Source organism: Lonchura striata, chromosome Z (genome assembly GCF_050655825.1).
Source record: "Lonchura striata isolate lonStrDom1 chromosome Z, ASM5065582v1, whole genome shotgun sequence".
Taxonomy (NCBI): domain Eukaryota; kingdom Metazoa; phylum Chordata; class Aves; order Passeriformes; family Estrildidae; genus Lonchura; species Lonchura striata.
This window is the reverse complement of record NC_140740.1, coordinates 17,993,217-18,013,155: the sequence shown is the minus strand read 5'-3', so window position 1 is coordinate 18,013,155 and position 19,939 is coordinate 17,993,217. Positions and strand designations below refer to the sequence as shown.

At 39.3% G+C, this 19,939-nt stretch overlaps 2 protein-coding genes across 13 annotated transcripts in view; one reads left to right on the top strand and one right to left on the bottom strand.

Annotated features, from left to right (window-relative positions):
* SKIC3 (SKI3 subunit of superkiller complex) overlaps positions 1 to 13,951 on the bottom strand; it is a 48,159-nt gene extending 34,208 nt beyond the window's left edge. For 3 of the 11 annotated variants that reach the window (XM_021541531.3, XM_085566225.1, XM_085566226.1), the window contains exons 1-10: positions 13,795 to 13,951; positions 12,515 to 12,612; positions 11,859 to 12,002; positions 10,700 to 10,791; positions 9,982 to 10,057; positions 8,203 to 8,343; positions 6,085 to 6,183; positions 5,876 to 5,984; positions 3,956 to 4,096; positions 2,575 to 2,676 (exon numbers count right to left, since the gene is read on the bottom strand). In XM_021541531.3, coding sequence (XP_021397206.3) covers positions 2,575 to 2,676; positions 3,956 to 4,096; positions 5,876 to 5,984; positions 6,085 to 6,183; positions 8,203 to 8,343; positions 9,982 to 10,057; positions 10,700 to 10,791; positions 11,859 to 12,002; positions 12,515 to 12,612; positions 13,795 to 13,921 — 1,129 coding nt within the window. In that variant the 5' untranslated portion in view covers positions 13,922 to 13,951. Of the gene's footprint in view, positions 1 to 2,574; positions 2,677 to 3,955; positions 4,097 to 5,875; positions 5,985 to 6,084; positions 6,184 to 8,202; positions 8,344 to 9,981; positions 10,058 to 10,699; positions 10,792 to 11,858; positions 12,003 to 12,514; positions 12,613 to 12,769; positions 13,708 to 13,794 lie in introns of those variants that run through there. The other 8 variants (XM_077790132.2, XM_085566221.1, XM_085566223.1 and 5 more) reach the window with 8 other exon arrangements.
* The window catches only part of ARSK (arylsulfatase family member K), a 34,232-nt gene continuing 28,218 nt past the window's right edge, over positions 13,926 to 19,939 (top strand). The window contains exons 1-2 of one of the 2 annotated variants that reach the window (XM_021541529.4): positions 13,926 to 14,181; positions 18,958 to 19,087. In XM_021541529.4, coding sequence (XP_021397204.1) covers positions 14,044 to 14,181; positions 18,958 to 19,087 — 268 coding nt within the window. In that variant the 5' untranslated portion in view covers positions 13,926 to 14,043. The remainder of the gene's footprint in view (positions 14,182 to 18,957; positions 19,088 to 19,939) is intronic. The other variant, XM_085566227.1, reaches the window with a different exon arrangement.

The following is a 19,939-nucleotide window of genomic DNA, read 5'->3' as shown; positions in this document are numbered from 1 at the left end:
GTTCAAAATTATCTCTTCTTTGGGCTGGAAAAAGACCTGACAGGTTTTTAACTTGTTCTCATATGCTGCATTTTTTAATCCATCTCTTCTAGTCCATTAACTTCTACTCTTATTTTTTTTTGGAGATGGGGTAGATCATTACAAAAACTACACGCAGATTTTATTATGCTGCTGAAGTTCTTAAAGCCACTGTGTGTTGAGGGTATGTTTCACTTCTCTGAAACTGCTAATACTTGACTTGCCTGTAAAGCATAGCAGAGGAAAGAAACAGTCCTATTATTTTATATTGAATGAGGACCTTCTGCACTTTTCTTCAGTGAGAATGTAGGGTAGCTTTGTGAAAACGCTTCTTCCCACAACTCCATAATTCCACATTTAAAATAGTGAATAAAATTCTATAGTCTTAACACTCAGTTATGCACTCAGGGAATCACCCTGAAGTTTTGCAGTCTACTCTGCATAGCAGCAAACTATAACCTTATTACTCAGCATTCATAAACAGCAAAAGTATAAGTGAAAATGTCAGGGACACCTCCTTCCAGTCTGAAAATAGATGTTATTGTTACTGTGCTCCACTTTTTAATTTAAAACAAAAAACCCCAACACTCAATGTTACAACTTTGCTTCTTGACTCAAGGCTACTCAGTTTCCTTAAGTCATGTACGGGATCTTACCAACTACCACCTGGCAAACTCCTTTATTTATGAGCTCATGAGCTCCTTGAAGGAGTTTTAAATTAGCAGCTTTAAAAAGGCCATGCTGTCTACCCCAAAATATTTTTCTTTTACTCTATTGTTTCACTATACATTATTTCAACTACTAAATATACCAGACCTGTGTTTTCCCTGAACATTCCTTTTTAAAATTCAGAGCCATGCTACCTATTTCCAAGTATTTGGATGCCAAGACAGTTTCAGCAAGCAATTATGGAAACCACTTAAACCTTCAGCATTTTCATCTCAGTCAGTTCTTAAGTTGGTATTTCATATACGTTCCTTAGTGCTATGTTTTCTTGTCTTGCTTTACATACATTGCTATTAACTGTAATTATAGACAAGTTGTTAGATCAAGCTGCTGAAAAGAAGGGTCATGGTATAAAGTTATTCTGAGATCTTCCATGCTGAACACAGATGGAAAAGAATTTCCTCATTTTTATTCCTTCTCCAATAAACTTCTTTTTTACCTATTTTTGTTGAGTTTTCATTTTTCCCCCACCCAAGTTTACTGGTCTTTTGAATTCTCATTGCCAGGAAGTACTTTCCCTTGATTTCCCACAATCATTTGGCCTGGTCTGTTCAGCCACTTTTACTTCTTCAAGTGTCCTAGATTGACTGTATGATGCTTTTATTTCCAATTGTCTGCCCTGTTTATGTTAAGTAATAAGTTTTGCACCTTTAAAGCTTGTTCCAAGAGTAAAAGAGGGGGGGTAAGAAGTGCAGCGTTTGTTTTCAAGAACTACATTCCTCCTCCACATTCCTGCTCCTGGACTGTGTTGTCTGTAGACATACAGACAGTGAGACAGAGCTCTCCTTTGCTTTTCTAGTTAGTTTTAGCTAGCTGAGGCAAAAAAGTTCCCTGGACTGTGGTTTTTTCCCTTTCTTTAGACTTGCTCTAGACTGAACACCCAGAAGAGCAGCAGCAGCTCACACCTGTGGCCCGGCGGGCCAGGCGTGGGCCGCAGCATTTCCAACACCAAAAAGACTAATAAAAGACTGAGTGAGCCAAGCTGCAGCCTGGGGGATTTTTCTGAGTTTGTCTCTCTCTTGGAGTGGCAAGAAGTTTTATTGTTTAATATTGTTTAAGTTTGCTTGTTTAATAAAGAGGTTTTTTTCCACTTTTCTCCAAAGAGATATCTTTCCCGAACCAGCTGAAGAGAGGGGCCGATTGAATCTATTTCCTAAAAGAACACTTTAGGGGTTCTTTCCCAAATTTACCCTGAACCAAGACATCATGTCTTTCTTAAAAACTTTTCACTGCATTTCTCCCTGCCACAAAAGAAGTCCACTTCAGCTGCCCCTTCATGTATAACCACCAGAGAGTGGCCCTGTTCAGTTGAGATATGCATCACTAGATTGCAATAATTACTCTTACTGCCAGCTAGCACACGCAGAACTTTTACACTCAGTGAGTTTCTTCAGATGCAGCTGTACTACGCATTATTTCTGCATTTTACCTTAACTTGATTAAAAAATAGTTTTTCAGGTTGAAACATTATTATCTACCAGGCTAAATATTTGTGACACCTACCCTTGTGGTTTCAGGCAATCTGCCACTTGCCAACATTGGTCTACCACCAACAGAAGCAGCACAGCAGAACATATAAACCTTCTAAATATACCCATCAGACAACTTTCTGGATCCACTTAGCCAAGTAGTTTCTCTGTTTCTGAGACTAAGCACCATAAGGTGTTTTTCAGCTCTCATAAACCAAGAGAGGTAGCACAAGGTTGAGACTGCAAAAAGCAAGGGATTGTAACTACTGCTAACTCAAGCCTACCACACAAAGGCCACATTGGCTGGACTACCCAAAGCAGTGCAACAGTGCAGTTGCTCTTTAAATCAGCAGGCAGTTACCTTGATTGCAGGACAGGACAGCGTTTCTGTGTTCATGGATTTTCATCTGTGCCTCTGCTAGATAATACCACGCTGCTGGACACTGGTTAGTCTTCTGCAAACCTAGTAAGCATTTAAAAAAGACACTTAAAAAAGGCCTCCATGCAACAAGGCAAAAGGTAGAAAGCACTTAAGTTAGGCTTAATTTTGTATATAACATTACATATACTGAAACTTTCTGCCTTAATTAAAGACTTGTTAATAAAACTGCCTTAACTAAAGACTCGCTAATAAAACTAAATTTCTGATGTATAACTACTAAGTAATGCCTGGAAGCCTCCATACCTAAGATGCAAACACATACCTTATTGGAAGAGACATTATTTTCAAACTCTCTACATTTAAATATTATACCAAGAACCTTGTCTTTGCACTCTCTCTGCTGTAAGTAAAGTCTACATGTAAAAGTAAAAACAGAAAAACAACTTAATATTAATTAAAATAAAATACTATCTTTTGTCAAAATATACAATGGCCACTTCAGCCAGAAGCATTTGTTTTCCAAGGAATACCTTTTCCTCTTCATGTGCTCTCAGGCACATGAAACTTTTATTTCATATTTTAGGCAAGATGTTGTTTCACTGCAGAATATTTCAAAATTCCATTTCAGAAACACTCTTATTCTAAATCTAGAAGAAGGAATGCAGGACATCACAGCATAGTCTGACTGACTCATGAATGCCTACATCCCAATTATCTACCCAGCTTTCACTGTTAGCTGCCACAGCAGCAAAGTGAGAGTGAGCAGTTTCTTTTTCCCACTAGTATACTTATGTGTACTTTGGAAAGAGCTTAGCCATTTCAATACAAGCAAGTTAATTTACAGATGAGTAAGCCAAGTCTTCAGCAAATATGGTTACTGTAAAACAACAACAAAAAAGAAAAAAATCTTACAATATTTCTTTCTAGATACTCAGTGTGAGTCTTTACCCAACTTAAAATGAAGTAACTTCAGAGAAAAGTCATCTTTGTTCAGGAGAGAAATACAGTGACTCTACTAGAGAGGTTGCATTATATTTCAATTCATAAATTCCACATTCCTTCATTTACTGCTGTTGCTTCATTGAGTGTTTCATATAGTTATTTCCCCAATAACAGTAAGATTAAAAATAATTTACCTTAAAACACTACAGAGCTACTATAATATAAATGAAAGGCTTCAGAGATGTTATACTTAAAGCTGTATTTAAAAATCTCAACACAATCAGTGTTCAGCGTTCTTTTAAAAATCTAGCTGGTCTTAGAATTTGCAAACTACTGTGCAAGAATAAGATTCTCTAAATTTTCAACATAAGCTGGTGTTCAAGTTACAGACTACTGACATCTCATATTACACATTTACCTTCAGTAAGACTCTTAACAGCCTCCTTGTATTTATTTTCTTTGAGGCATTTTATACCAAAACAAATAATGCCTGGACCACTGTTTGCATCCATCTCCAAAAGCATAGAGAAACAGTGTAGGGCCTTTTCCGACAAAGTACCTAGTTTGAGAAAAAGACATGTTTTGTAGGGTTTTAGATTAAAAAAATAACTGCAACAGCTTACTTTATCTATGCAAATTATCATTATCCTTTTGAGTTCAAAGTGATTTTCCAAAGGCACTACACACTTATCACTCTCTATCCCATTAAAAAACCACAAAGTAATCTAAATACTCAGTACCGTGACCACAAAATAAACTGACAGTCTGAAACCTGAATAACCACTTTAGTTAAATTATTCCTTTATTAATAAATACATCTACGTCTTTTATTAATAAATATTAATTCCTTCATATGCTTCTCATATAAGTTCAGCTGTATGCCCATATGTCAAAATCTGCCACAAATAAATCAAACTAATTTTCTTCCAGAAGAAACATTGTGTACCTACCAATTTGCTGTGATAAGCTTGCTGAAAGTACCTTGCTGTGAAACCATATAATTTCATGTTTGAGATTAATTTTAACTGATGCCACTAACATTTGATGCTTTGTGTCTGTAGCTGTGATTCTAGACTTGGCAGTATTTACAAAAACTTTGTGACTTCTTGCAACAACTTTCAAACTATTATTTTCCTTAAGAAATTATTGATTCACGTGGCATAATACTTATTTTCATCTGCATTTGCTAAAGGTGACTTTACCATGCATCTAAATTAACAAGCTTATGAGAAGTGCAGGACATGAAGGATTAAAACACATGACTTCAATCTAAACAAACAGCCCAGCTAAAACATAAGCATGATCCTTCCCCCTCCAAGAAGCTTGTCAGACGGTGAGATATTGTCAGTGTTAGTATACAAGAAGAGTGCTAACCTTCTACTTTGAGTTTCTGTCCATTTCTCCAAAATAGAAAGCATATTCAAGCACTACAAATTGCGAGTCTGGGCCTCATTTGTCTTCATACTTTCAAAATAAAGTGAAAAATTCTCATCTGCTTGATTTTGCTACTATATTCCATTTCTTCAGAGCAGGAAAAGCCCTTTTTCTACCCAAGCTGAAAGTTATTTCTAGAGGTTTTCTTTTTCTGATTTTGTTTCCTTGTTTTTAAAAGAAATAAAATCAACTTATGATGCCTTAAAACAATAAAATGAAAAGCTAAAATCTAATAATTACCTTTAAAACTTATGAGAAACTGTCCAACACTATTGCAATGTTTTTTAGTAAATTACTCAAAATAGTAATACATAGTTTCAGATCCCTCCACTTCTGAACACAGAAAGTTTGGTTTTTTCCCTCAAAGAGTCTTATTTTTACTCAGAATACAGATCTAAACACATCCACAAGGCACATTTTCTAATAGAGTTTCACAAATGTTTATCTGTTTTGGTTTTTGCTTTTGTTTTGTTTTTTTCTGTTTTTGTTTTGGCGTGTTGGGTTTTTTTTTGGTGATGAAAGAGAATCTGTGTCAAGAATAACCTAAGCATAGTTCATTGTGAACCTCAGAGCACTGGCTAACACACTTTCATTTTTTATTAAAAGGTCAAGAAACTAATCTTCATTTATCTGGAGAGTCTACCTTCAAGTATAGCATTTTTCTTTGAGACTTCAAAGACTTGGACTTCACTTACAGCAGATTTTTGTTACTTTGAGTCACTACTCAGTTACAGGGCAAGGAAATGACAAGTCATAGGATCAAACACTTTATTTCCAGAAACATAACACAGAAGAGTGTACTTGTACACTCTTTGTGAAAGGTAAAAACTTGTAAACAGATTGTCACAAAATCAACTACTTAAAAAATTTAAGCCCCAGAAATGCCTACATTTATTCTACTCACCTGACTGAACAAAGTGCAAGCAAAGTACTTCCAAAGGGTAACTCATAGTAGGGTACAAAACCATCATATCATGACAGGCCTTTTCCAACCTAGCTACTTCATGAGGAAACTTGAAAAGAAAAAAGAGTAAACAGTCATTTGTGTGAGTTCTCAGATGTGAAATAATACATCTACTTTCTTATTAGAAAGACACTTTAACATAACCTTACTTTTGACAAGCACTGTATGAAGTCTTTGTAAAGATTTTGGTGGTCTTCACCAGGAACAGGGTCAGCAGAGTGAAGCGCATGTTCAAATGCAGTCAAAAGCTGACAAAAAACCAGGAGTGAAAAAAAAATTATTCTAGGGAAATATTATCTTCATAGAATAGAATATTTCAGTTGGAAGGAGCATACAACAATCATCTAATCCACATGCGTCAGCACTTCAGATCTGACCAAAAGCTAAAGCATGTTTAATAAGGGCATTGGCCAAATGCCTCTTGAATGCTGACAGATTTGGGGTGTCAACTGACTTTCTAGGAAGGTTGCTTCAATGTTTGACCATCCTTTTGGCAAAGAAATGCTGCCACATGTCAAGTCCTTGGAACCAGCCACACACATTCTATCACTAGATGCCAGAAAGAATAGCTCAGCACCTCTTTCTCCACTTCCCCAGCTCAGGAAGCTGCAGACAGTAAGAGCGCACCCCTCAGTCTCCACCAAACTAGGAAAACCCAAAATTATCTGCTCCTTAGAGGACATGTTTTCCAACCCTTCCATATTAAAGTGGACAGTTACATGTTATCACCTAGGTTCTACTCATAAAGTTTATACTAGTGTTATGAACAGAGAAAGACATGAAGCAGGTTTCTTATCATGAAGCAGCACTCAGCATCTAAATTGTAGAGTACAAGATGAAGCAATAATATGATAACACAAAATGTGAGATGGTATAAGGAAGGTAAAATTTTTAAAAACATACATTCTTCTTCAAACCTAACCCCAGTTCAAAGAAGGAAATTAGGTTACTATCCTGTGAGGTTAGCTGTCAGCCTTTTTCTCCACTCTGGTCTAGACGTCTAGTCTTTTTTTTCTTGACTCTTTAGATATTGGGAACACAGGCACCAGAGTGCAGGCTTACAAAGCAAGCATGCTAAACAGAAAGTTGTACGTATCTTGTCACTAGAGAAAAACTGAAGTCGGTTGCTGTCAAGTCCACATCCTTCCAGGTTCAGGTGCTTTATTCAAAACTGCAGTAAGCTGTAGATTTGCAAGTGAAACCTATTCCTGAAATTTATGCTATTTTAAAAATATTTTAAAGTTATTTTTTCTTTCCAAAAAAGAAAGCAGTGCTGCCTGAAGCACCCCTTTTCTATGCTAGCTTGTAAGTCAAAACCTTTGCCTTCTCAAAAGCAGAGATCCAGATCCAATTTTCTGCCATCTGAAATAACTTCTATTTGTATTTTTTGCTTTCTGAAACACTGCTATCTAGTGGACTGGAGATGAGAAATTTCCACCTTTCATGCTGAAGGAGGTTAATCTTCCAAGAACATAGATAAATCAGAGAAAACAAAATTAACTTTGTCCACAGAGAACACAGGATGAATAAAACTCATGATTGTTCTGTTTGGTTTCAATCAGCTTTGACACTTTCCTAACAACTTAAAGTTTAATATCTAAAGCAGAAAAAAAAATGAACTAAGACATTCCTAGCTCAGATAAAGAATAGCTACAAAGAAATGGAAAAACCTCACAAATCCATCTCTTCCTACTTGTCTGAAAGCAGGGGGAAGTTTGTTGTTTTGAAGAACATCTGTATTGGTTTTGTGTGGCAAAACTTTGCTAGTGGGAGGCCAAGTGGAGAGGGCTCTATGAGAAGCTGCTAGAAAATTTCCCCATGTCCAACAGAGTTGATGCTACCTGGCTTCAAGACAGACATGCTGTTGGCTAAGGACAAGAGCATCAGCAATGCTGGGAGTGCCTCTGGGGTAACAGATTCAACAAGGGAAAGAAACCAGTGCAACAGCTATTACAGGCAGAGAGAGGAGTGAGAATACGCGAGAGCAAAAAAAGGACCCATGCAGACTGATACTGAAGGACTACACCCTGTAGGATAAACCATGCTAGAACAATTTGTGAAGAACTTAGGTGACTCACTGCACCTAAGGCTCAGCTCAGGCTGCTGCATAGTTGCTGTTTCTGTCAGAAGGTAAAACTGCCCAACTTTCCCTCAGAAGTTTAGTATCTCTGAACATTGAGACAGTCAACTCAGATAAACAACCTTCAATTACTAGTTGCTCTGGACATATACATGTACCTAGCTGAATAAGGAGTGAGAAACATTACCAACTGTCCAGTATTATTATCCTGGTTCTTTGTACTGTCTTTCAGTAACTGGATCATCTTCTTCCAGAGGTGATGAAGCTCAGCCTTTTCTGCACCTTCCTCCTGTTTCATCCTTATTAGTTTCTGCCAAGTTTCAGCCACCTGTCAACAGAAACAAATGATCCATGCTCATTATTCTTTAAAGAGCTGAAAGTCCGTTACAAGCAGTCAACTTGTCACCAAAATTTGCTGAAAACTGGGTAAATTAGCTCCTTAACACCAGTGTAGCTTTTTAGAAATTGGCATTGTTTACTGGGTAAGGGATGCAAGGAGGACTGCTCCACCTGGCGTGCATTCTGATCCTCTGCAAATGTGTTGCTTATACACCGTCACCATATACATATTATAATTGCTTATTAACAAAAATCCTTCCTCTGGTTCAGTCTTTTTATACTCTTGTTTAGGCAGCAGCTGCATTCCTAAGCCAGATGTCCTCCCATTATCTTACTTCCGTCCTTGCTCAGAAAGGAGATCCTGCCATCCTATTTCTTTGCCACAAGTGCACAGACACAGTAGAACCCCTCATCCTTGGGGGTACCCTTTGATACCCTTTGGTATCAAACTCTATCACTCTAGGGTAGACAACAGTAACATTTACAGTAACCCAGATTTACCTGCTTTCTGATTAAATAAATAGCAAATTGTGTGGGACCTTTCTACCTTCCAAGGTACAGTAAGTTAGAGAACATTATAAGTATATTAATTCTGACTCTGGTTCCTGAAGGAAATCAACAGTAAAAGTAGACCTAAAGGTCTAGATCACTACAAACAGAAAGAGAACAAAAGCAGCAGTCCACACTGAAATTCCAGTATTAAAAAGTCAACAGAACTGGAAAGAAAAAATAGGATCCTGAAGGCTAACTTCAGTTTCTTCTGCCATATAGAATAAGTATGCCTTCATATGCTAAACTATCAGCATTAAATTTAATTTAAGAAGCTGGTGTACAATGAGGCTTTGGTAGCTTTCTGCCCCACACTCTGCACTATGTAAAATTTTTAATGTTCCATTGCTGGAGGAGAGGTGGGAAGCTGACATGGAGTACAATCATGCACCACCATATAAGAAAATAGCCTTTGCAAAGAGCAAAGTGAACTGCATGCCTCCAAAATATACATTCTGTAGCAATATTATAGAGCTTGCAGGAAACATTACTGTTGAACCAAGAAGACATTTAACAACTTCACTTTGTGGTACTGACTAGAGTCACAATGATTTCTGCAAAGCTTGTGCTGCTCTGAAGAGGCTTTTCATGTCCTTATCATTGTGTTGGGAATGCAGTACATAAGACATATGCAATTGAGTTCAGGTTGTGTACATATCCCACCTTACCCTCTAAAATGAAGCTTAAGTAACAGCCTAGGAAGGGATCACCCCACCAGTCAAAGGATCATCATCATGTAGCACCAGCCAATCCAGGCAAAGGACACTTGACTCACACATACTGCACATAAATGTGCATTTGATACCATTTTTGACTTCTAGAAATACAACAGAAGAATGATATTCTGCCCTTTCAGTCTCAATACTAATAGTCTCTGCCAGTTCTGTCAGTTTAATGGATTGCATCTAAGTCTCACCCAGTGGAAAAGACAAAATACAGTTAAAATCAGTTCTTCCTGGTGGTGGTCCACAAGGAGATCTTAAGTGGTCTGTGGCCCATAAGAGTTGGGATTCCTTGATGAAAAGTAGTTAGATTAAATGGAAAATGATTGTCAGAAGTAAGAAAATGTTTGACCTACCTCCAAATATTTCTTTTCTTGATGGTATAGTTCCACAAGCTTGTTACATACATCACACCATTTCTGCTTGTCTCCACTAGAAAGGAAGAAAATTCCCCCAAACAAGCTAAGTTTTTCATGTAACAGTGCAATGTTTATCAAATTCTGACAAATAATTTTCAGTAAGTTCAGTTGTCAAATTAATATACAGAATAGATACTAAAAATCACCCTATAAGTTTTACTCATTGCTGCTCTGAGTAAAAAAAAAAAAAATTGCTTTTAGGGACTTCTTGATCAGTTTTCAAAATAAGGGAAAAACCAAACACTCCAGTCAACTACAGTGACAGTGAAGTTAGATTTGTTTAAAACTGTGCCTCTACTAATTACATGGCACATATTCTGTGATCTTAAAGCAGTGAAAAATAAGCCTTCTTATTAATGCAGGCAATGAACCATCAGAGATAAATGCTGCACGGCTGTGAGTTTGGACAGGAATAGGATAACACGGAATTCCCTAAAGTACTAGCCTCAAGTACAAGTAAACTACGAGAGTTTTTTGCTTTACCAAAAGGAACAGGAAAAAGAAACCTTACCTAAGCAGAGAAAACCTTACCAAAAGGGCCAAAGGACTGATGTGAGAAGGTTTTAAAAACCCAAAGTCTATGCTGTACATCACCAATGGCATTCACTGAACTGGAAATCTTGTAACTGAATGTATGGCATTCAATATCCTTTACCTTTCATAAAGTTCCAAGAGTTTTTGGTAAACATCCACTAAGTCTCCTCTGACATCTGTTTGGTTGGGTTTCTCATACAAATTTGCTAATCCCTTAAGGAGAAAAAAAAAATCAAACAAAACAACAAAAAGAAGTAAAGGAAGTAAGATTTGATGACAATGCTTACGTTTTATGAGAGAGATAGCTGTTCTGTATACAAAACCTATTCCATTGCCTTCAATAGGGTCAAGTGTTAAGGCAGTAATCACTGTGCAGAATTCTGCACAGCCCACTCAATCTACTTATATTAAGTAAACAGCTTTCTTCACTTTCTAAACTAATACCAACAATTCTTGTATCTATTACTTGATCTTGTCTGCACAAAAAACAATATAAAACTTCTCTAGGCATTATAACTATATTTGTATATACAGTATGCAAAATACATAATTATATATATATATATATATATATATATCCCCAAGTATTGTATTAAGAAAGCCAGAATCTAATTGCAAAAGTGAGGATACTACAACTTACACTGAATTCAGGCCCCAAGAGTTATATTTTAAAATAGCATTTATACTGAAAATACTAAAATCCTTATTATCTTAGAAAAGCATTGATTGTTGATATCAGCAACAGAGTATGAAACGTTATGTTCCATGAATCAATACATAAAAAAATTGGAGGTTGTAAATCTATATTGCAATAGGCTCTTAATGCACACACCACACAGCTCTTTTAAATGCATACTTTTGCTTTCAAGTAACAACAACATTCATTAACAATCCCCTTGATGCTGAAAGCTGGAAAAATAGATTACTAGATAAAACATTTTCTCTCTGTAAGAGAAGAACTGTCAAGTCCTTCTTGAGCTACAAGCACAGAAATTTTTATGTGGACACATTTATTTATGTATTTGTTTCAATCCATGTTCTCCCTTGCATGTCTCAGCTGTATAGTCTACACAAGAAATACAAACCCAAATCTACTGAAAATAAACTTCACCATGATTTTACATTGGACACACAACTAACAGGAACTTCATCTACTCCAAAGCTTCTGTGGAACTTAAGGGCCTCAAGAAAACAAGATGTAAGTCTTAACTCTGCTTTATTCCTATATTTAACTCCATAGTGATGCTTCTGAGGGAAACAAAAAGTGAATATTCACATACCTGCCATGCCAGTAACTGGTTTGGTTCAAGTTCAATAGCTTTCTTGTATGCTCCTTTGGCTTGATCAGGCTGCTCTAACTCAGCAGCTGCCAGGCCAATGAACACCCAAGCATTGTAGTTGTTTTTTTCTTGCTTCAAAACTGCCTAAAAGTACACAATTTTAAGTAAATCAGATTAAAGAAATGTAACTCATAAATTCATGTACTGAGTTTTATCACTACAGTTTGGTGGATTATTTTATATGGCAATATTAGAAGTTAAGTAATTTTAAGGAAGATGCTAAGATTAGTAACTTCAATTTCTTGTGCAAGAGGATGCTTTATTCCTGAAGTGTTGAGCTAGTAACCTGCATTTCCAGCTCAGCAATTAAAGCACTCACAGGAGGTCTGGATTAAAAATGGATTTTTATTTCTATCATTCTCAATTTAATACTCTTATTGCCACACGTAAACAAATTCAAAAGGAAAAGGAATGAAAGTTTACATGTGGGAAACTAACATAAATAATCAATCAAGTTAAATCTGAAAATCCATCTCAGCTATCACTTCAATAAGGTACTCTATGCTCTGCACTATTATATAGCTGTAGAGGTATGGGAAAAATAACAAAATGTGCAAAAAGCCCCAAACTTACCTTCCAAGTATAAAATTAATTACCTTGCAATATTTTAAGGCCTCCTTATACTGTTTATTTCTTATTGCATCTCTAGCATTCTTTAATGCTGCCTTCACCTCCTTATTTGACATTGTGGCTGCTAAATACAAAGAAAATATTATCAGTTTTTGTAAAAACAGATATTCTGACACGTATGAAATGTTTATACCTTTATTGCACAGAGGTTATTTTAAACAGAGAAATATAGTGCAGTATGCCAAAATGATTAAAAAGATGGCATGGTTAAAACAACTCACATTTTGCTCCAGCGCAGGATTCGGTCATTATTCCAAAGAGTTACAAAGTACAGTTCCAAAGAGATACAAAGTAGCTATCCAAGAATGAAACTATTTTTACAGATTAAGATAAATTTAAAGAAGAGGTGTTTTAAGAGCCTGTAGTTAGACTTAGGAGAAAACACGCTACACATAGCAGCTCCTGTTCAAAAAGAAACTACGCAGTGAACCCTGCTTAAGTGCTTAAGAACCCTATTACCCGAGAAATATGTTCCAGTGGCTGGCAAGAATCGGGGTTTTTCTTGTGTGCTTTCTACAGCAGCACCATGGCTATCTGTCACATCCTGGTGTGGCCCGCCCTTCACACACAATTACAGCAGATTCTGCCTCTGACCAACTGCCATGAATCAAAAAAGCATTTAGGCACACAGCAAAGAGGCATTCACGCTTTTTAACACAACCTTGCACTATTTTGGTGTATGTTGTACACCACATTGAACTTTAGAAACACCAGAGTCAAAGTTGCCGAGATAGGATGAAACTGAGAAACAACACTGCTGCTGCCAGCACCAAAAAAGATGAAAAAAGCAACTAGCAGAAGAACAAAATAACTTTTTAGAAGCTGCAAAGCAAAAATAAAGGAATGGTTGGACATAGAATAACATCAAATTTCAGATTTCCTCAGAACTTATAAAGAAATCTGTCGGACTTGCATTGCTCAGCGGCTCCTGGAAATAAATTTGCTTCCTACGAGGGAACAGATGCTTCGGCCACCACAAAGGCACCTCACCGCGGGCACCGCCGCACCGTCACCTACAGGCAAAACAGCCCTTCGCAAAACTGGACAGCGGCCGCAGAGCGAGGCCAGCTAGCCCGGCCTGCGGGGGGGGTCGGGGACCCGCGGATGGGGCGGCGAACCGCCTGGGGAGGCAATCCCCGCCCGCAGGCCGGCAGGGAAAGCCGAGGCGGGCCGAGCCAGGCCAGCACGGCTCGGCACGGCGCGTCGCCACCCGCCACCGACCACCCGGCAGCCGCTCCCGCCGCACCTCCAGCCGCCGCCGCTCCCGGCCGGGCCCCACCGCGCCGAGGGGCAGCGCCGCACCGCGACCTGCGGCACCGCAGGAGACGCACTTCCGCTCCCGGGGCATGCTGGGAGTTACAGGCCGCCGCCATGGGCACTGTGGGAGTTGTAGGCCGCAGTCAGCGGCTAGCCTCAACTCTTACGTTGTGGCCAGAGACACGGAATCTGCTTTCGGAGCTGCCGCTGCTCTCGGGTAGAGCTGCAGGCCAGGGCGATGCAAGACGGCAGACCGCTGGGGCTAGCCGGTCTGGCGCTGCTCCTCACGGCCGCCAGGGCGGGAGCAAGGCCGCGGCCCGCTGCCCCGGGGGACCAGCCCCGATCTAACGTGGTGTTGGTGGCCTGCGACTCCTTGGTGAGTGATCGGGGCGCGGAAGGGCGCCCTCACCGGTAAGGGTTGGGGGTGGGGGGCCATCCTTGGCGGTGGCCGGGACGGAACTGCCGGGGATGAGGCAGCGCGGCCGGGGGGGTGCACTGCCCGGCCAGAGGCCGCGCATGCGCAGGCGGGAGCTGGCTGCGCGGGAGGCGCGGCCGTGCGGCGGGGCGCTCCGGCCCGGGGGTCGCGCCGGTCCCCGAACCGAGCGCAGCCCCTTCCCGAAAGGCTGCCCCGTGCTCACATCACAGCCTTCACAGCAGCCGAAAACCTCTGCGCAGGTTGCTCCCACCGCCTGCTGTGATACAGCCTGTGGCCCCGGAGCGGGGCGTGCCAGCAGGACTGGGTGGCAGGGCAGCCGCCACTGGAACGGGGCTGGTGTGTAAAGTGAATTACTCTTCGGTTCGCTTGAAAAGCCTAATGGCAAGCAAGGTCACTAAACCCTGCTACTCTCCACAGCAAATGGGATAGCGACTTTCTAGAATCACAGATGAAATTACTGACTTAGTGAGCACCAAATATTGGTTTATTGAGGCGCCTAAAAGGTATAACAACACAGTAAACTGGTCAGACATATCTATAGCAGTAGGCATCTAGCGGCTTCATTACAGTGATTTATTAATGTATTTGGTTTACCCTTCAGACGCAAATTTTTCCACTCACAAATATAATCCTTGCAGTATCTTCACAGTTTTCTCGCTGTGCCCACCAGCACACTGGAAGTGCTTTGATGTGTTTTACTCTGAGGAGCCTTTATTACTCTAACTCATCTAACACTTTGTGGAATCAGACATAAGCTCCGTGGTGTTAAGCTCCAGGTGCTTTCACGTTTCATCACTTCTCTTTCACTATTGAGGAAGTTTGATCCCTTGGGTTTCTATCTGACTGCACAGATAAAAGCCGTTGGCTTCTTGCCTGCTGCCTGTTTTTCTTAGGATGAATTTTTCCTAAAATTAAACATTATATTATATTTAATATTTGGTAAACATGTATTATCTTTTTTCAAACCCTATCTTTAAACACATTCATTGTGATTTCAAAGATAAAGAAATAGTTCCTTCTTTATTTATGTAATAGCTCTTTATTGATTTCCTTCCTTCTCTGTTAATTTTATTTTCAGTAAATAGTCTCTCTTAATATTCCAAAATAATGCGTGTCTTTTTCTCCAAATTTTCAGCTTTTGCTAAAAGTCTATTTACCAATAGTTAAAATTACAGTATTTAAGATCCTGAGGGCTAGTCAATGTCTGTTTTATATCCAGATGCTAGCAGATGCTGCAGACAAACATTAGGTGAACTTTTATATGTCTCCTTTAAGCGGGAAGATTCTCAGAAACAATATTACAGAGATTAATGAGGTAACTGTTATGGTTTGACACTGGCACAATGCCAGTGCCCCTATGAAAATGTGACCCCTCCCTTGAATGCTGTGAAGTAGAATTTAGAATAGAGCAAAGCAGGCTTAAGTTTAATAATAGGAAAAAAACTTTATTAAGGTATTACTACAAAAAGGAAAAAGAAGGGAAAATAAAATAAAAACTACACAAAGATTAAATGAAAACTTTGCAAAGCATTCCTCCTCCCACCACCCAACTCTAACAAACTACAGTGAGACACAATCTGGGCTCTAATCAGGTTTCTACCTTCCAGACAATTGATATTTAGCCCTTCGAGGGAACAGAGTCTTTCCTGTGCCACAAACCCCCCAAGAAAACACAACTCCACATCCTGTGCTTCCATGTCACACATGGCACTGCCCGGAGAAAAGTTTGCTATGGTGACTTTTTTCTTTTTTATGCACAGTGCTCTTACCATTAATCCATGGATGGACAGACTGCTTTTAGGATTTTTCGTTTCAAGGATGTCCTGCCAAGAGGGGGGAAAACAACAGTTCAGTTTTTCAATGTTTGGGACCGCAGTCCCCCCTATTTTTTCCATTTCCCCTGGGGCTGAGGGTTCAAGAATAGAGATCTTTCTTTCTTCTCTTTCCTTTCCAGGAGCGGGGGCGCCATCACAAACTCCCTAACCTTTTCTCCGTTCACTCTACTTTTGTCTTTTTCTCAGCTGAAGCAGGTCTCTTGACTTACTAGCATCTTCCTAAAACACAGTTTCTCTTGGAGGAGAAGATTAGTTCAGGTTGTGGCTAACACGGAAAAGTCCAGCCAAAAGCCACTCTTTGTCCCCCTCCCATCTAGAATTCCTCCTTCTAACATCCCAGGGTCTAAGTTTTCTCTCTTCCTCTCTTTCAAACTAAAAGAGGAGACAGGAAAATTCACAAAGCTTTAATTTCTCAAGGAAGGGTTAAAAGTCCGAACTCCCAGGGATGGCTCGATGCCCAGACTGCGGCTCCCACACGACTGCTGGACACCTTGCAGTTCCGCCCCCGCTCCTCCTTCCTCGCGGTGGAATTGCTGGCAGAACTGCCGCTGTCTCTTTCTCTCTCCCTCTCCGGAGAGAAACTCTGGTGGGGAGAACGGAGACATCTCAGATTTCTTCCACCCTTCCATCTGCAGGGGCCAGCCCGGTTCCAGTCCCTCCACCCCTGGGCCCACCTCAGTCAGGCCATGGGCCTTCCCCTCCCCACCCAGCCACGGCCGGGCAGGGGAGAGGCTGCACTGCACGCTGACTGAAACTAAAAAGAGCGAGTTCTCCTGGGAATTCTGCTTTTAACCCCTCTGTGTTCTCAGAGGCGTGTCCACCTTCAATTGGTCAATATCCAAATTGACCTCTTCCTTCCGGAAAAAATTCTCTTTCCGTGTCAAACCACGACAGTAACCCTTACAAAAGAGAAAGGCAAAACTCACAATGTTTCTGGAATTCTTAGGTAAACAATTAATAACAAGGTGCTGTTTTTGAAAAGTGTCATCTTTGCATAGTGCGTACAAAGAAGAGTATAGTAAAAGAAATGTGTTGTGTAAACTTTTTTTCTGAGATGGATTTGAAGGTAGAAATTGATGAAACATTTTGATTACATCGCTAGCAGAGAACAAGAAGGGTAGCGTACTGTTGAAACAAACAGCTTTTCTGGAAAAAAAAGCTTAAGTCCTCCAGGCTGTTAAAAGGTCTGGGCTTTTTATTTCCTTAGGTATTTTAAAACCTAGAAATCCTACACAGTTCTTAGGGGATGGATTTCCAGAAATAGATGTTGAGCTTCCAACTTCGCAGCCATTCAAGATGCTTACTACTTTGACTGAATACCCTGTCATCTATAGAAACAATAGTCATGTCACAGTACCGAGCATACTGTGACACCAAGAATATGGAGTTATTTTACTGCTGTGTCACTGAATATGGTATCACAGTATCAATATAAGGCACTCTTGTCTCCAGCTGTTCAAACAAGACTTTGTTGGAGAAAGTTAAGAATGTGTTGTTGACAAGACTGCCCAGCAGTTGTGTACTTTTGTCATGGTTTAGTATTCTCCAATTTAGTGTCCCCATGAAATCGCTCCAAACCATGTGCCACTTGCTTGCTTCTCTGTCCCCCTTCCATTCCTCTGCAGCAGGCTGGAGCAGAAAATTGCAGACACAAAAGAAAAAGGTCACAGATTGGGGTGAGAACGATTTACTAGAAACAGCAGAGCTATAACAGTTTACTAGAACATTAACAGCAATAACGTTAATAGAAAAATATACGAGAGAGGTGAGCAATTCACATTCAAATGCTCACCACTATACTATGCAGAGCCCGACAGTACCTGTTGGCTGCCACACTACTTTGACCTGGAAGGAACCCCTTCCCCTGTTCTGGAAAATGACATGAGCTGGTACAGAATAACCTCCATGTCTTAGCCATGTACCCTTCTGGCTACTGCAAAAAGGAACCTTTCCTGGTTGGGTTCAGCCAGGACAACTTTGTAAAGAGCACTTTCAGCCCAAAGTTTTGTTCAAGTTCTTATTGTGTACTACAGCTGTATTTCCAGTTTGTCCTACTGGAGTGCTTGTTCAAGATGCCATTTGTAGTAGTATACAAGATTAGGTGGTTGCTCATTTAGCATGTTCTGATATGAACTATGTTCAGGGGCTAGGATGCTGCATTTAGCTCTACTGGTGCCAAATGAAGTGACTCTTTACAATACTGAGTTATCCAAGAGTATTTCTGCCAGAAACCAAATGCTGGGAATTACTTTTTTCTGCAATTATAACTACAGTTGGACTGCCGCCTATCTGTTCACTGAAGAGCCAGTGAGGCTGGGGCTGTATTGGCACATCTTATTCAACCAAGGAAAGGAATAAAAGTGACAGATAAAACACAATTACATGAAATAATAGCACTCTGCATAAAACCTGGTTTCATGTGATGATAATCTTTTACTCTAAAATTACCTATTCAAACTTTAATCATTTTAAGCTACTGATCGAAAAATATGTCTACACAAATAGGTTATTAAAATTAAATAAGCATTATGAAAGCATCAAAATTAGCATTATGAAAGTATCAAAAGGGAACCACTGTGAGTGGGTTTTTTGTGCGAAAATAGCCTTTCTTTAGCTTTCTGATCCCTTTTCCAGTCCATAGTTTCAAATAAATTCACAGAGAAATGGTATGGATAAACCTTTAAAAAGGATGAGGAATCAATGATGATTTCACAGAAATATGTGCTAGTGCACACATCTACATTGGGATTCAGTCTTACTCCTTGTTTTCCATACCTGTGTAGAATTGGCAGCACTTGAGCAACACCAGTCCATGGTAACAAATATATTAATTAATAGTTTGCATGAATGCTGTTTATGTGTTGCTTTTGTTTCATTGCAGGATGGACGCTTGACATTTTTGCCAGGGAATCAGACTGTGGATTTACCTTCCATAAATTTTATGAAAAAACATGGCACTGTCTTTCTCAATGCCTACACCAACTCTCCAATTTGTTGTCCTTCCCGCGCAGGTAGAATCAAGTGAAACATATGATAAATGCTTACACATGTAAATTTAAATATGTGGTAATGATGGGAAATTTGAAATTATTTAATGGGGAGAGATTTGTTTTGTTTTTCAATAAAATCCTTTTTTTTCAGTTTGTGTTTGAGTTCTTGGGGTATTCTTCTCTCATGTGTTTATCTCTTCTGTTCCTTATGTTTCCTCCTTTATTTTTTGTTCTCCTTTTTTCAGTTATGTGTAAGGTGCCCAGTCTTTTTACAAACTCCACTAAAGCTTCAGATTTTTAAAAAATCTTCAGCATTTATAGAGAAATCATCAATTTGTTCTCATGCAGTGCTGAAACTACATTTAGAACTACTCTCTCTTCCCAATACAAATACAAAGTCATTCAATATCTTTCCTGTATTCAGCAAAGAGTAATAATAGCTGAATAAAGTGGTAGCAGTTGCCCTGTCTTCTAGATACGTGACACATCTTTATTTAGCTTTAATTGAATACTTGCATGTTTTTCTTTACTTAGTGTGATTATGTTCAATTTCACACTTGCAGAATTTGCTAGGAAGGTAGAAGGAAACTATATTCCTCAGTAAAGATTACATCTTAAACATTTCTGTCTTTCAGTTGATGCAAAGACCTTCCTTAATCTGTAGCTATAAAAAGATCCCCCCTCTTCTCAAAGCATACACTGAAAGAAGCAGCAGACAAAGGCAGTCAAATATAGTGTTACATTTTTAATATTACCTTTATTGATTACCTAGTCCCTGTTTCTTTTTCTCATGGTCACATTTTAAGTGGGTGACATGACATGAACAAGCAGTTGGCCTTCCTTTTCTTTTCTTGATGCTTGAGTCTTTCCTTC